This window comes from Larimichthys crocea, chromosome XIX, assembly GCF_000972845.2.
Source record: "Larimichthys crocea isolate SSNF chromosome XIX, L_crocea_2.0, whole genome shotgun sequence".
Classification (NCBI taxonomy): domain Eukaryota; kingdom Metazoa; phylum Chordata; class Actinopteri; family Sciaenidae; genus Larimichthys; species Larimichthys crocea.
The window spans coordinates 965,006-980,318 of NC_040029.1; the positions used below are offsets into that span (position 1 = coordinate 965,006).

General features: G+C 40.5%; 1 protein-coding gene across 1 annotated transcript in view; it reads right to left on the bottom strand.

The window, feature by feature from the left end:
• The window catches only part of dmd (dystrophin), a 320,865-nt gene that overhangs the window by 135,803 nt on the left and 169,749 nt on the right, over positions 1 to 15,313 (bottom strand). Inside the window, exons 10-14 of the mRNA XM_027291475.1 lie at positions 8,878 to 9,006; positions 6,382 to 6,477; positions 5,900 to 5,998; positions 4,657 to 4,838; positions 3,430 to 3,580 (exon numbers count right to left, since the gene is read on the bottom strand). Coding sequence (XP_027147276.1) covers positions 3,430 to 3,580; positions 4,657 to 4,838; positions 5,900 to 5,998; positions 6,382 to 6,477; positions 8,878 to 9,006 — 657 coding nt within the window. The remainder of the gene's footprint in view (positions 1 to 3,429; positions 3,581 to 4,656; positions 4,839 to 5,899; positions 5,999 to 6,381; positions 6,478 to 8,877; positions 9,007 to 15,313) is intronic.

Here is a 15,313-nt window from a genome sequence, read left to right on the forward strand (position 1 = left end):
CATACAGGGATACACACAAACTAGTTTTAATGATGGCGACGTACGAAACAGAAGCTAAACATTGTTGGTTTCTTGTCAGAACAGAGCCATGTTTCTGCTTTATTCCCTGATCACTGGCTGACAAACACGAGTTACAGAGAGAACGTTTGTTTTTGCAGCACACTAAAGTCTGAAACACGGCTGCAAATAACTTTTATTAGTAATTTAACTGAAACTCTTCCATCTAGACTTTTTGATGGCCTCCAGTTTCTTTCTACCAGACACTTCATTTAAACGTCAAAATGTTCAGCTCATTAGGATGTGATTCATATGGACCTTTTCAGCTACCCTTCAACACCTCCAGTCTCATTCATACTTTTAAGTTTTAATAAAGTTTCTTGGTGAAAAGTATGACAAGTCTCCGTGCTTTATACTTTATAGGTTCAGTTCAGTTTATTAGAATGTTGGTCTTCAAAACAACAGCTAGTTGTCTGACACCACACCTGTCACTTCAAATCCTTTCACATCTCCGATCTTCACATTACAACAAAAAACCTCAGCTCTTTACACTTTTTGTCAACACCTCAACTCACTTTTATTAGGCACTTGAACTGGCCTGAATTTGTTTCAGGACTTTAATTTTAGTTTAGCCTTCCAGCTGAATTTATCACTTCCACGTCAACTGCTTTCAGTGCTTTAAAATAGATTTAACTTCAGCATTCACACTTAAATTGACAGTTCATCTTCATTCAGCTCATCTATTTAAACTTAAATTGACAGATTTTCTGTCTTTCAGAAATGTCTGATCAGCCGCTTCAACTTCTTTCAGCATTTTACTTGTAAAGTTTGAACATTTTAACATTGCACATTTCCAGCACCACCTTCAGAAAATGCATTCTTTTCTGTTTTGTGGGTTTTTTTGTTTTGTTTTTTTCCCCCAACAGTTTAATCAGCAGATTTTTTTTTCTATTAATGGATTATTTAGTCGACAGAGTGTCAGAACATTGCCTGTGGGAGTAAAGCAGCAAACCCTCTCAGCAGAAGCAGACAGCTAATGTTTGGCATGTTTGGTTAAAAAGTGACTACAACACTTGTTGTTATCAGTTTACCATTTGACTAAGGTTTTCATTACTTGTCTTAAAAAGAAAACGAAAACAAAAAAATATAAATGCATGCCACTTGGACAAAACTGAGATTATCTGGTGAGAACAATAAAGAAACAAATGTCATTATAAAAACTGAATTAAAAGAAGGGAAAGAGTTGCAAAAACAAGTTGAATGTTTTGTAGTTTTTCTACTAATATTTCTCTGATTGCGTCTAAATGAGATGCTAGTGTGCAGCGGAGGAAGAAATAGTGCCTGAGTGGACGGTGTTTGTTTCTGTGGTAAACCTCAACATTATCTCTTGGGATAAAATTGTACAGAATCATGGTTGGTGGTAATTTAGCCAATCAGAGCCCATTTTCCATTTCCTAACATTCAAGTGGCAGCAAAAGCTGAAACACAAACATATCTACTGTTACACACATCAGCTTCTAAGTGGTGAGGTTGGCTAATTATTGTTTCTCCTGAGCCAGAGCCTCTGCAGGTTTGTTGTATGAATTTAGTCTGAAGGGACTCCTACTGTGAAGAAGAAAGTGAGACCTTTTGACAAGAGTTTGTAAACAGTGGGCTAATTTGATGGCTTTCATTGTCAGAGATCTTTAAATCTGCCAAGTGAACAGATGGAGTTAAAGTAGGTGCAGAGCAGAGCCTCACTCTTCTGAACACACTGCAATCAATTATATCCCTGTTGAGATTGATCATTCATTGTTGGAAATCGCAGTTGGCAAAACAATGTGACCACAAGGTCCTTTTAGTGGCTGTGCTGGAGCTTTCAGTCCTATCACACACTCTTCTCAACAGAGCTGGCCCAGTTGCCATGGACACATAGATATTCAAATTGTCATTTTCAAGCAGAGTATTTCAGCACTGTTCATCCAGCTTTCCTTCCACATAACGAAATAAAGAACAATGCAGAGATTAGATCAATAAATGGATCAATAGTAGATCAATAAAATGAAGCATGAAGACGACTGAGTCCTTACAGTGTGGGAATCTAACCTGCAGCCCTTTGCTGTACATTATACACCCTGACTCCCTTGTTATGCTCCAATTTCTAAAATAAAGCATAATTAAAATGCTGTCACGCTGAATTATACATTATCTTTAATGATATATCTCTGAACTATAAAATGGTAGGGTACAAAGTTTACTGTTAAAATATTTGGAATAGGTAAAAACACTGAAAGTGTAAGCAGTGTGTAAAGAGCTGAAACATTAAGTGATGAATTGTGCTGCAGGGGTCTGATTCAGTGCTCCAGTGTCAGTTTAAGTGTATACACTAAAAGCTTTGAACGTAGAGGAGATATTGAGTATGAACACTGGAAGCTGTGGAACTCAGAAGAGCAGAGAAAGTCTTTTTCTGTTGAAAGATGAAGATCCAAAACCTGAAAGTTTCTGAAGTGTAAGCATTGGAATTATTTCTCTATTTGTAGCAGCTTCTTTTTCATTACTCTGTAGCACCTACCTTCAAACCAGAAAAAAGTTATCAAATTAGCGAGCCGACTTTTTGGATGGAGCTTTAGAAAAGTGCCATCTCAGAAACTGTGAAGTCAAAACAAACACATTCATACACTGAAAGCTGCACCTGCTTCTCCTTTCTCTAAGAAGACATGAAAAAAAGCTGAATGTGCGTGAGTCCAACTCACAGTTTGGTTATTTTGTTACGCTTAGCTTTCCAAGAATGAGGACTTTCTTGCATGGATGGATTACTGAACACGGACCCAGAAGCCCAAGGGATGTAGTACTTTTTTTATTATTATTATTTCTTCGTATTTTGTATAATATTTGGTGTCAGTATGGATATATTGTAGCCAGAAGCTTTGGAAAGGATTTACATAGCCTGTCTTCATCTCCAACATGAGCAAAATGTTAAAGTATGAGGGGAGATTCAAACAACAGCAGCACAAAGAGTGGGTTAACCTGCATAATACACCACTGTGAAATACAAGCAGGGTGGGGGTGGTAACTACTGTAGGATAAGAGACCTTTTATGCATCAGTGTCCACACTCATAATCTATTCAAGACATAAACAGGAATGGTAGTATCAGCTTTCCTGTCGCTGCTATAATTATGCATCCTCGCTCCTAACAAATTGCTTTGCACATTTTTCACGAGGCAACTGAGACTCTCACACAGCCTCAGTATGATTTTTTCAAGTATCACTGTCTCCTGGACAAGTGAACCACAATAAGAAGTACACACTTGAGATAAGTTCACCTGCTTCAGATGACATTTGAATATGTAGGTTATTAAAAAACAGTCTGTATTTCCACGGACCTTCAAGTTGGGTTACGTTGCGTGGAACCACATTTTAAAAAATAGAGCTCGAGCCAGCAGCTGCCCACCTTGTGTTCTTCCACTTGGTGCTTGACATCCTCCAGGTCAGGACCCAGTGGTTGAGCCCCCATCCTCTTGATACGTGCCTCTGTCACATCCAACCAGTCTGTGAGCTGCTGCAGCTGCTGGTGCTGCAGGTCCATCAGGACCTCGTGGAGTCTGGAAGCCGAGAGACAATTGAGTGAGCTGTCAATCACATGTTGATACCTCGGGGCTTAGCCACTAACAAAAGCAGTCTTGCTCAGGAACAGTTTAGAAGGGCACAAGGTCTGGTTAAACACGCGGACGCCCCGAGCAATGGCGGCTGCTGATTTAATTGGTAGGAACGGTAAAAGCCGCCTCTCCTGCTCTTACAGTATATTCACAGCTGAGTTATAACACAGCCCTGCTATCTTGTCTAAGTGATATTTGGTAGTCAAGGCCATGTCTGCACAGCTTTTTGCTTGAATCAACAAGATTATCAAAGGAGATAGAGGAGCGCTTAATTAAATCTGGCTCGGTGTCAGTTATCGTTGGATTCACCATAATGAGAAAGGCCACTGTTCTTTGTATCCATGAATGTTGGCTACTGTGGGGACCTTCAGTTATTGTGTAGAAGAGATGAAACTTTATTCATATGCCTAAATTAAGACAGAAAAAGAATGTAAAACCATCTTGGCCTGTACTATGAAGTGTAATACTGGATATGATTTAAATAATAACAACTGTATGTGTGTTGGAGTTCATTCACAAATCTTGAGCACAGATTAAACTAATCTTCTTTTCTTTGTTCCATCTGTTCTTGTTGGCATGATATGGGTTTAAAAGGTTGTAAAAGAAACTTTATCAATATTTGCTTTGTATCTTTTTCCAATGGGCAGATGAATTTGGTAGAGCCAGACTAATTTTTTCAGATACTTCCAAGTCAGTTCCCAGAGAGACCCTGGATAATCCTAAAGCCGTGCTGAAAGCAGAAAAGTCTGTTGGTGATTAATAATGGGACTTAGATTTTTCAGCCGACATTTGGCTGACAGCAAGGTACATGCACATGACACCCTTCAAGGCGTGTTAAGACAGAATCCAGACTTTGTACGAGCAGTCATCTGCGATGCAACAATCACATGAAGAGCTCAATGCTAACAGGGGGATTAGATATAATTTTCATCTGATGGTGGTGCCAGATGAAAAATCAGAATTCAGCAATGTTATTACAGAACATGAACGTGTGCACCGTGACTTTGAAAGAGTGTATCTACCTGGTCTGTCTTTCCATGCTAGCCACTCTCAGGTGCTCCCATCGGGAGTTTAGGAGGTTCATCTGCTCCCTGACTTCCGAGTCCTCCTCCTCGCTCAGGTTCCCCTCCCCCAGCAAGGCAGCGCCGGCCCGGAGGACCCGCCCCACGCTGCCCTGGTGGGTGGTGAGCTCCACCATGTACCCCTAATGAGAGATAGAAGGAAACATTTCACACACACGCATTCTCAACGACTCCACTCATTTCGCCTAATTGCCCCTCCAAAAGAAGAGGTGTGTCTCACATCACTACTCCCATCGAATGACCCCTCTCCATTTACTTTAACTGCCCTCAAAATACATTTCCACCTCTCACCTTAGTGCTTAATCTATTTTCTCCAAGCACTTAACTTTTATATGATCCTTCTCAGGTCCCAACACAGCAAAATGGTCAGGGTTAATTTCATTTTCAGAGCGTAAAAGTCGATAGTAAGCCAGTGGTCCTGTAAGTCCACATCCGTCAGAGTTAAATCAGCACTTACAGTTCGCTTCAAAACAGCTGCTCAGCGCTTTATCAGCTCTGATTGATAAACCACTCAAAAATCCACACATCAATTTAAAAGAAGTTGTTCCACACGTGGAGTTTCTCACTCTTACAGGCCAAAGGGAGCCTCATCTTTCTGCTTTAGGGATGTATGAATTTACTAAATACCCAAACTGTGATATTTTATTACGGTTTATTCTTTTGCTGCTTTTTCAGATGTTTGTTTGCCTTCATACAACAGAGACTGTTTTTTTTTTGGTGATGGGCCTCTTTACACTCATTACTGCCGTCTTTTCAAGCCCGTCACAGTCAGTGGAGGGGGCACATCCTTTCCTCTAACTACATGGTTTTCCTAGTTATCGGATGTGGCATGTTGTTATGGATTGATGGCTGCTATTACGTTAACTTCTTTGTTGTTGTTTTTGTCTCTGCGGCTTTGACTTTTAAGGGGGAGAATTCTTTTGTTTTACAGCTGTCGATGGAGGCATTTTATGATGGCTGCTGTGTTACCACAAACACTATGATCTTTAAATATTTAACAACTCATTTTATAACTACATTTAACATGTAGTTGTAGTAGATTTCATGTGTTTTTCTTCTGTCAAACACACCTTTAAGTATCATACTGATGCACTGTTGAGGAACAGTACTTGATATGTACAGATACACTATAAATAATAACAGCCCTTTCATATTACCATGACTTCTCTGCTCTGGCTCTCACCTCGTGTGTGTGGAACTGCTCCTTCACCTCCTCCACATTGTTGGAGATGGGAGGCTGACCCTGGAGCCCATCTTCAGCCGACAGCAGCCATGTCAACACCTTCAAATTCAAATGAATGGAATTAAGGGAGAAGTCTGCTGATCAACACATTCCACGAAAAGACATTAACCTTTCAAAATATCTCAAAATAATGTAGTTTTATTACTTTATTAATTACTCATTAATTTCCTACAACAGCTGGTCACTGTAGTTTCCATCTAATGTCACTCAAACAGGAGGAAACAGTGCATTTATTGGGATCCACAGTATTTCTGCCAGCTGGATGGTGTGAGTCAAAATAAACTACAGTGTGTGTAGATGGAGCTCTATGACACAGAGGAATAAAATGTGTCAGGCTGTGATGCACATTGACAATAAGACATTTTTAAGAGTGAAAAATAAAATATACAACATTTCTTTATGATCACCGTATCATATCTTACCTCCTCCAGTGCAGCCTGATAGCTCTCCAGGCTGGTGGAGCCTGGAGGCAGAGGACTGAGGCCCCGCTGTAGCTCCTCCTGCCCGGGAGTTAGGAACTAAGGAGGGGAGGGATGGCAGGCACAGGTGGAGTGTGATTGTAGAGCGGGGTGTGGGGAGACGCAGAGGAATAAAGAGTCAGGTTAGACAGAAAGTAGAGGGAATGAAGAAAGGAAAGAGGACAGATAGTGTGTTAAAAGTGAGAAGAAGGGGGCAAGGAGGCAGACAGAGGAGTAGAAAGAAAACAAGCAGCACGAAAGAAAAGGTGGGAGACGGAGAAGATAGAGAGAGATGAGGAGAGGCCTGTTCGTGTAAGCCATTACTGGTGCCGACAAGCAGTTCTGGCCTTTGTCCAACCTTAACAACTTGTCCTCTTTCTTTCCGGGTCTCTCTCTTGCCATATCTCTCTTTGTGCGCTCGCTACTCATCTGGACACTAACAACTTCTCTCTTTTTATCTCGGCTCCACGCTCCTCCTCTCACTCTATTCTTCTCTCTGGTAATAAGGTCCGGAAAAGATACACAAGGCCCATCCGCAGCGCTGATAACCATCCAGCGTCAGTCAGCGCCGCTCTCTCTTTGTGCCTGTTTTGTATCACAAATGTGTTCTGATGGTACAGAATCAGAAACATATCTGTGCATATATAAATGCCTAACAGTCCAAAACACATTCTTTACTCTAAAGCCTACCTTTACGCATGTTGTCCTTATAAAACACATTTAACTGAGGCAAACTGAGGACAAAGTATTGTAAAATGTCAACCCTGTTCCTCATATCCTTGAAAGGAAGTCTTTGCTGCAATGACAGAGTTTTTATGCAAGCTTCTGCTTTACATCCTGCGTTTCAAAGAACGGTGGGTGTGCTTATCTGACAAATTATCTTTTTCTTTTTGCGATGCCTTTTAGGTGCCAGCCAAGTTGAGTCAAGCACCCTGCTGTCACATTAAATATTTGACACAGTCTCTGAATACATTCAGAGCAAATTATGGGGCACATTTAGTTACGGAGCCCAGGGTGATGGGCTTTGAAAATACATCTGAACATTTTGAAATGTCACGTTTGGGATGAGAAAGGACATATTGAGGTAAGAACCAGACGGGTGAATGCACAGAAACTGTGTTTCAAACCATGAGTTTGAGATAGAGATGTTCAGAAACTTAACAGAGAAAGCTACGTTAACCTCTTTTACTGGATATTTTGGAAAATACATTTATTTACTTTCTTGCTAAGAGTCGACTGAAAGAATCAATACCACTCTCATGTTTATATGCTAAACGTGAAGCTCGAGCCAGCAGCCAATTAGTCGAGTTTAAAGCACGGAGACTGGAAACTGAGAAACAGCTGGCTTTGACTTTGTTCAAAAGTTCAAAAATACACACACCAACACATCTAAAGCTCACTAATTAACACATTGTGTGTTTTTATTGAACCCTAATGCGAGCAGAGATGAAAAACCCACAGGATGTGGTTTTACAGGGGGGTTACATGATAAAACTAGTAGAGAAATCTCAGATAATGAAGAGGGCAGAGCTCAAAATACTGTTGGAAAAAACAACAAATCTCATTTCTAATAATCACTTCACTGTGAAATATCCATTGTGTTGTTACACCTATAAGATGACATGCTAATAATAGCTTGAAAGCATGCATGCTGAATTAGACATGTTACATATTTGGAACGGTTGTTAATATTTTCTTATTCACACATTTTCACCAAGTAGCAGATGTTTTCAGATGTTTTGTTTCTTGATTCCTCAGACTTGAAAGTAGAACTTGGCGACTGTCACTGGGCTGCTCGTAATTACAGACTGAACAATATGATGTGAACATGGCATCAGTCAGAGAATCTGTTACAGCACGTAACTCCTCATATAAACCACGACTGGTTACTTCTGTTTGAGCACAGATTGAACAATGATTAGTGAGCTTGAGAGGTGCAGGCAGATGTATTTTATAGCACTAGCTCCCTTCCCCTCTCTCTGGTTATAGCTCCGTAGTTGAAGATATGAGTGGCACTGGTCTTCTCTGATCAGGAAAGTAAATAGCTGTAATACTAATAAGTTTTATTTGATTTATAATGGTGCTCGGCTCAGATCAGCTAAAAAAAACTCAAGGATTGTTAAAATAAATCACATCAAAAGCAAATTACAATACATGAATGAAATTAAACATGTGATTGACAAGCACAAGACAAAACATGTCCAACTCAACAAGTCCCATAGTTTCATAATCAGTCTTAAAATGGATTTTTTTATTCACCACAAATTAAAAAAATAATTCATTCACTGTGTTTTCTCTTGTCACAAGTACAAGGGCACAGAACTTGAATAAGGAAGATTTTTCCATGGCAGACTTGGTATGGAGGACATTTCTGTCAGTAACACAGACAACAGGGGCAGACAAAACATGCTCCGACAGATGGACTCTTGGCGTGGAGTGTTAGCACTGCGAGACACGGACCTGATCAGTAAAACGCCTCCTCTTTTGCTCGGGCGACTTGACATATGCAGCCTGGGTGTAGGCATAGCTTTTATAGCGAGGCTGAGGGGAGGGACTCCGCACTCGCCCCTGAGCCACACTCACTGTGATCTGAGAGAGAGATGGAGAGAATAGGACAGAGAAGGAGGAAAGGAGAGGAAGAATAAGAGAGGCGAAAGAATGCAAAACACAGAGCGAAAGATCCAGAAGCCAAATTATACAGAAGAAGCAGCAGAAAATGAAGGTAGAAGGCAAGAAAATGGGACAGGAGTGTGCAGGGAGAGAGTGATGAGAAATTAAGATGAAGGACGAGAAAGAGAAGCAGAAAAGAGGAGAAAAAAGAAACATGAATAATCACACATAAGCTCTGTTTCCATCCAAATGTCAAGCTAATTTTAGGTGAACTTTCAGTACGGCATGAATGAAAAAAATAAAATACAGATGGGGTGCGTTTCTATCACCAGTGTGTCAAAAAGCACATTTACGAGAAAAATGGAACGTCTCAAAAATGAATATTGGGCGAGTAGTAATTTACTTTGGTTTCAGCAAAACGTTCTAAATGTTGCCATATTTCATGCTCTCTGAAGATGAAAACAGAGAAATGCTGCAATAAACAAAGCTGTATCAGGGACCTTATACAGCTCAGAGAGCTGGTGGAGGACTAACAACATTCCTTTAAACTCAAAGTCACTACATGAGCTGTTTTATCTCTTAATGTGACACTGAAGCATTTTAATCAGTTAACAAAATGTATGTTGTAAGCTCACTATAAAAGCAGTAAAACACATCGCTGCTCAGGGCGATACACTCAGAGGTTTTTACTTGGTCTGATATGTCCATTAGATAATGGTGGATAATGTTAGCAAATGTTTGAGATTATTATTATCATCTTGTGCCGAGAGCGGCAGCTGGAATGTTAACGCTGATGCATTAATGTGTAAGTAGCATTTTACTGCTGTGGTTTGTCACGGTGGAGTTAGTTTGAATTACTTTATATACTGTTTAAAACCTGCCCACATATTAAAAAGGCATGTCTGTCTATAACTGAGTTGAAGTTCTAAAAAGCTGCAGAAATAAGAAATAGAAATAGAAAATCATTTGAAAGTTCATTAGCAGTGAAATCAGCCGAAAATGTTGGAAATAAATAATTGAATACAGAAATTATGTTCACTGTTCAAAATAAGAAAATGGGACTTTTGAACATAGTCGGCCGTCAAAATAAATGTAGTGGATCTGAAGTTTAAAGTAGCATAAAATAGAAATACTTATCGTCAAAAACCTGAAATATAGTACAATGTTATTGCTGATTATGTTTTTTTTAAAGATAAAGAAACAGGAATTATCCGATTAGAAATTCCGGTTTTCAAATGTGATACTACTTGATAGAATCCATGGATGGAAACCCAGCTACAGATAATGCAGACATGAGAGAGAGAGAGCGACAGACAGACAGACGTGTTATGCAGAAGATGCGGACAGAATGAATAACAGACAGTAGCAGAGTCAGAGCTGATGTTGTTGTGAGCAGCTCCACCACAGATCGACCACACCCATCGAGACACCGACAGCTTTCCTGACTCTCTTTGCGTTGGCTGAAAGTCACCAGTTTTACTTGGTTTTCTCTCCAGGAGTGGAGGTGGCTGGTCTGTTCGGGGATCGACATCCTGCTTCACACTCAGGCAGATTTATTCCAAACTAGCAGCAGCAGCTCTGTGAAACTGCGGTCCTCAGCAATTTACCATCATCTGTCATTTATTGGCCAGCAAACAACTGACTGACTTTTACTTTCATGAGCTCTCATTAAGAGTTTACAATGAGAACGCTGTGAGTTGAACTTGAGATTTCAGATAAGGTTGTTTTACTTTTTTTAGTTGATACAAAAGTTGTGGTAGTAGTTGCAAGTAGTAGTTAACACTCTTCCAGGCAGAACTTTAGAGTTTAAGAGTTGTTATTTCTGGTAGCTGACAGGGCGGCTGTAGCTCAGGAGGTAGAGCGGGTCATCCACTAATAATAACCCTAACACTCCAGCCTGCATGTCCAAGTGTCCTTGGGCAAGATACTGAACCCCAAATTGCTCCTGGACGCCGTAGCATCAGTGTGTGAATGTGTATGAATGGTAAGCTCCTTCAAACTGATGAGCAGTTGGCACCATGCATGGCAGCCAATGCCATCAGTGTGTGAATGGGTGAATGAGGTAGTGTAAAAGAGCTTTGAGTGGTCGGAGGACTGGAAAGGTGCTATATAAGTACAGTCCATTTACCATTTAGTTGGTGCATCTGTGTCATTCCTGTGGTTATTTTTCTAGCTGGCTACTATGGTAACAATATCCTTAACCCCAACAAAGAAGCTCTGATTAGTCAACAAGCAGAAAATATCTATTTTTAGTTAGTAATGACTAATTAGTTGATTATTGCCAAGCATTAAACAGTTAAATAGTCTTTATTTATTTAAAGGAATGGTTCATATAACATTATAAAGAGTTCAGTTTAGACCTGCTCTGCATAGAGTCATGAGATAACTTCTGTTAGGATTGGGTGCTATATAAATAAAACTGAATTGAATTGAAGCTACAATGTGTTAATTATTGAGCTGCAGATAAGTTGCTGTGGATTTTGTCACCTCTGGACAGAGTCAGTCTTCATACTTTATGCTAAGCTAAAGTAATTGATTCCCAGGAATAGCTCCATAGTTAACTCCCGGATATTAGAGTGGCATCATTTTCTCATATAACGCTTGGCAAGAAAGCAAAATGCTGAACATCGATTAACAGACGCAGTGATATTAACATGCAAGTAATGAACAATTAAATGACGTATGCAGCTGTACACTAGGAGGAAGTAAAAGAAGTACTTTGACATTTAGACTGGGATCTGTTGGGAGTGCAGAGCTGCAGCTTTTGGCAGCCGTGATAAAGTACCAGAAAACAATGTTCACGAGCAGTGTAGGTGCGCTGCACACTAAATCACTCTTTCTGCTGTTTGTAATACATTATTTATACATGGGTGATAATCTGCACGCTCTCCAAATGGTTCATACTGTATGTATGATGAAAAATTTAAAAAGACTGCTTATCGAAATCAGTCCACTAATGAGTCATTAAGTGTTTGGCAAACACACAGGTTTAGATGAAGCCTCTTGAATATTGATATAATAGTTCTCAGTCGGCTGTCTAGAGTCTATAAGTGAAGATAAGTTGAGTATCTCTTCATGTTTATTAACACATATTTATCTATCAAAGATGGAGGCAATCCATGAATACTTCAGTCTGTGCCAATAACAGAAATATGAAAATCCAAAGAGCCATGGTTTCTCAGACATATTAAAAATATTTCTAATTTCATCTGAGTAAATCTGAGGAAAAGTTGCCCAGTTGCCCTGCTCTGAGAAACGACATATGAAATAAATATGCTTCCATGTAACAGCTTACAAGAGGCAGCTAAAACTACCCAATCTGAAATATGTATTACTGTACATTAATGCCATTTTATTTCTCATTGACAATTCTATTTCTTGAATCATTTCAATTCATTTATTTAATGCCAAATTCTAACTTTTAGCAGTTTGGTGAACATGAGCCTAGAGGAGACTGTCCACCTGTGAAAAATAACAGAATCAGTCGCCTGTGAAGGTTCTCAGTCATCCAGGTCATCTTTCTTTGTCGATCTGTGACGAAGTTTCACCAGAACTGAAGTAGCCTCACAGTTGCCCTAGTTTCAGCAAATGTTCAACAACAACATCTGTTTAAGTTCAAGTGACAGTGAAAGTGTTCAAGTCATAGTTATTGGCCCAAAGCAATGATGACTCCTTTCTGTTGTGAGCAAAGATGAAGTGGTATGATGTTATTAAAGGATGACAAAGCTTGTGTAGGGACGAGGTCAGAGTGGTTGATTTCCTGCGTCCAGCCGACAGCCAAAGGCAGTTTCTTTTAATCACAACCGCACTTGTTCCCAAACCTTAACCACTAAAGCTCAAACCACAATGTTTTCTTAAACCTTCTTCTAGAGGGCATGGACCAACACAGCCATGTATTTTGTCATTTCATTTTGGAGGACTTTTGGGCTCAGTCAGTCGAGGTGGAGCCGGCTTTGTGCACAGGGATATTGTGTTTAAAAATAAAAGAACAGAACATTTTTACTAAAAAACCCCTCATAAATGTGACACTAGAATAACATTAGTGGTGTTAAAATCTGAGTGTGCATTAGAAGGTTTCACACTGCAGTCAAACTGTACAGGAGTCACATTTCAAGGCGCTGAGCTCTTATTTTGGACAGACAAATAACTTTTAATTGACGACTGATCCTCCCACTTGTTTGACGTTCCCAGGATGCCTTTTTCTATGAGAGCCGGGTGAGCCGCTACCCCGCTAAAACCAAGTCAACCATTCCACCACAGACATCATAAAAGTTTAATCTCTCCCTGTCTCCGGCCTTTTTCCCTCTCTATCAATCTCCCCTTTTTCACCTCCATCACCCATCTCACTCCTCTCCTATGTTCTTCTTCTCCATCTCTTCACCTGTCATGGTTTCTCTGCCAGTTTTACCCCTCACTGTTTCCCCTTTTCTCTTTCAAGGTGGATTAGGTGTTTTTCTCGCTGTAAAGAGCAGACAGCCAGAGGCGACCTAGCGCCGGATCAAACGCTTCCTGGCAAGTAACTCTTAGCATTTGTTTTCAACTGCTTGGAGCAGCAGACAGGTGGGGTTTCACTGCATCAGCACGCCTCAGATAATGTCACAGAAAAGCTTGTTTTGTCTACTTTTAAGCAATTGTCTTTAACAATTTCTCCTGCTTTTTTGTCCTCCATGAAAAGTGTCTCTTCCTCCCCGAGTCCCAGGTGGTGGTAGCATGGTGTTGATGTAAGGAGGTGGTGACAGCACCGCTTTGATGATGACAGATGAGGGAGGTGGCAGATAATAGCCGCTGTCAGTAAGTCTTTTTTTTTTCCTTCCCGTCTTTCCTCTCCGTCTCTCGTTTTATTGCCATCTGACTTGTTCCTCGCACTCCCCATTTGTCTGCTCCATCTCACTCTTTGTCCCCCCCCTCTCCACCTCTCCATCTTTCTGTGCATCTTTGTATATCTTTATACCTTCCCACTTCCTCTCTTTCCCCTCTTATCCTTTCTTCAAAATTGACGCCTTTCTTTTCCACTTTTCTCTCATTACGTCCATCTTTCCGTCTCTGTCTGTCTGATTCCCAGAAGGAAAAGGTGTGCAGTCTGCACACTCTCCACCCTCAGACAGAGGGCTGATGAAGGGAGGGGTTGATGTGGCCATTAAACTGAGAACTGAGTGAGATAATAATATTACCAGTCATTACTCCAGGAAGCTCACTCCATCTTGCTGCGATCCAGCGCGATAGCATGTCTCTGACCTCAGCTTAACTCAGCTCTAAAGGTCAGCGCAGGTGGATCTCATTTGTGACTTGTGATTCGATTCCTAATAGCACTTTCATTCACAGGTTCTGTCTCAATTCAGTAGTCCATTTTCATTCCAAAGCTCACGAGTGCTCGCTTTTCAGTGCTGAGAGAATGAGATGGGAGACTCCACCCTGAAAGGTGACTACATCTCCCAGCATGCCTTGGAACAAGCAGGGGGAAGTTGGCGAGGAAAGGAACATCTGCTTGCCCGGCTGCCTCTGAGACTAACCTGAATACGTGGCTACAAAACGGATGGATGAAGGGACAGATGGATGGTGATTAGACAGAGCTGAATCAAAGTTTCATTTGAAATCTCAGGTTTGGGAATATGAACTCAAGCTGATGGTCAATTACTTTTAATTCTGTTACTGACTCATTAGATTTCTGATTCAGGACAGTATTTATTAATGCAGGGAGAGCAAACTATACCAGTTAAAACCAAATATTAATACATCACTATGTTTACTTTATTGATTTAGAACGCCTATTTTAGAGCTAATACTGTACTGTTATACACTTTATTATATATATATACTGACCCCACTGAACCAATAAACGAGGCAGCGTGACATAATGCCTAACTTCTATCAATGACTAGTCATCTGGTTGTCAATCATTTTCTATTTTTCAACCTTGTTTTTCTGTGATGACTTCAAAAGGCTGTGGGTGTGTCCTGTTGCAGCTTGCTCCTCAAACAGGTGCTAGCGGCCTCTTAAGTGCTCGAGAAGCCAAACAGCTGGAGAACAGTAGCGGCAGCCTCAGAAACAAGCTGCTCCTCCAAATCCTCCGTGTCTCTCAAATGTTGACTTGCAGCACGAGCGGCGCTTAGAATTTGTTTTGTGCGAGCCACAACTATTGTAGTCAGTGGCGCTCCACAAAAACAAAAAACACTAACACAAATGCACACCATGCAAACACCAAACACCGGCAGAGCCTTATAGGATGCACAAACTGTAGCTGGCTGAAATGATTAAAATGGAGATCATAGGTAGGGGGGAAACATGA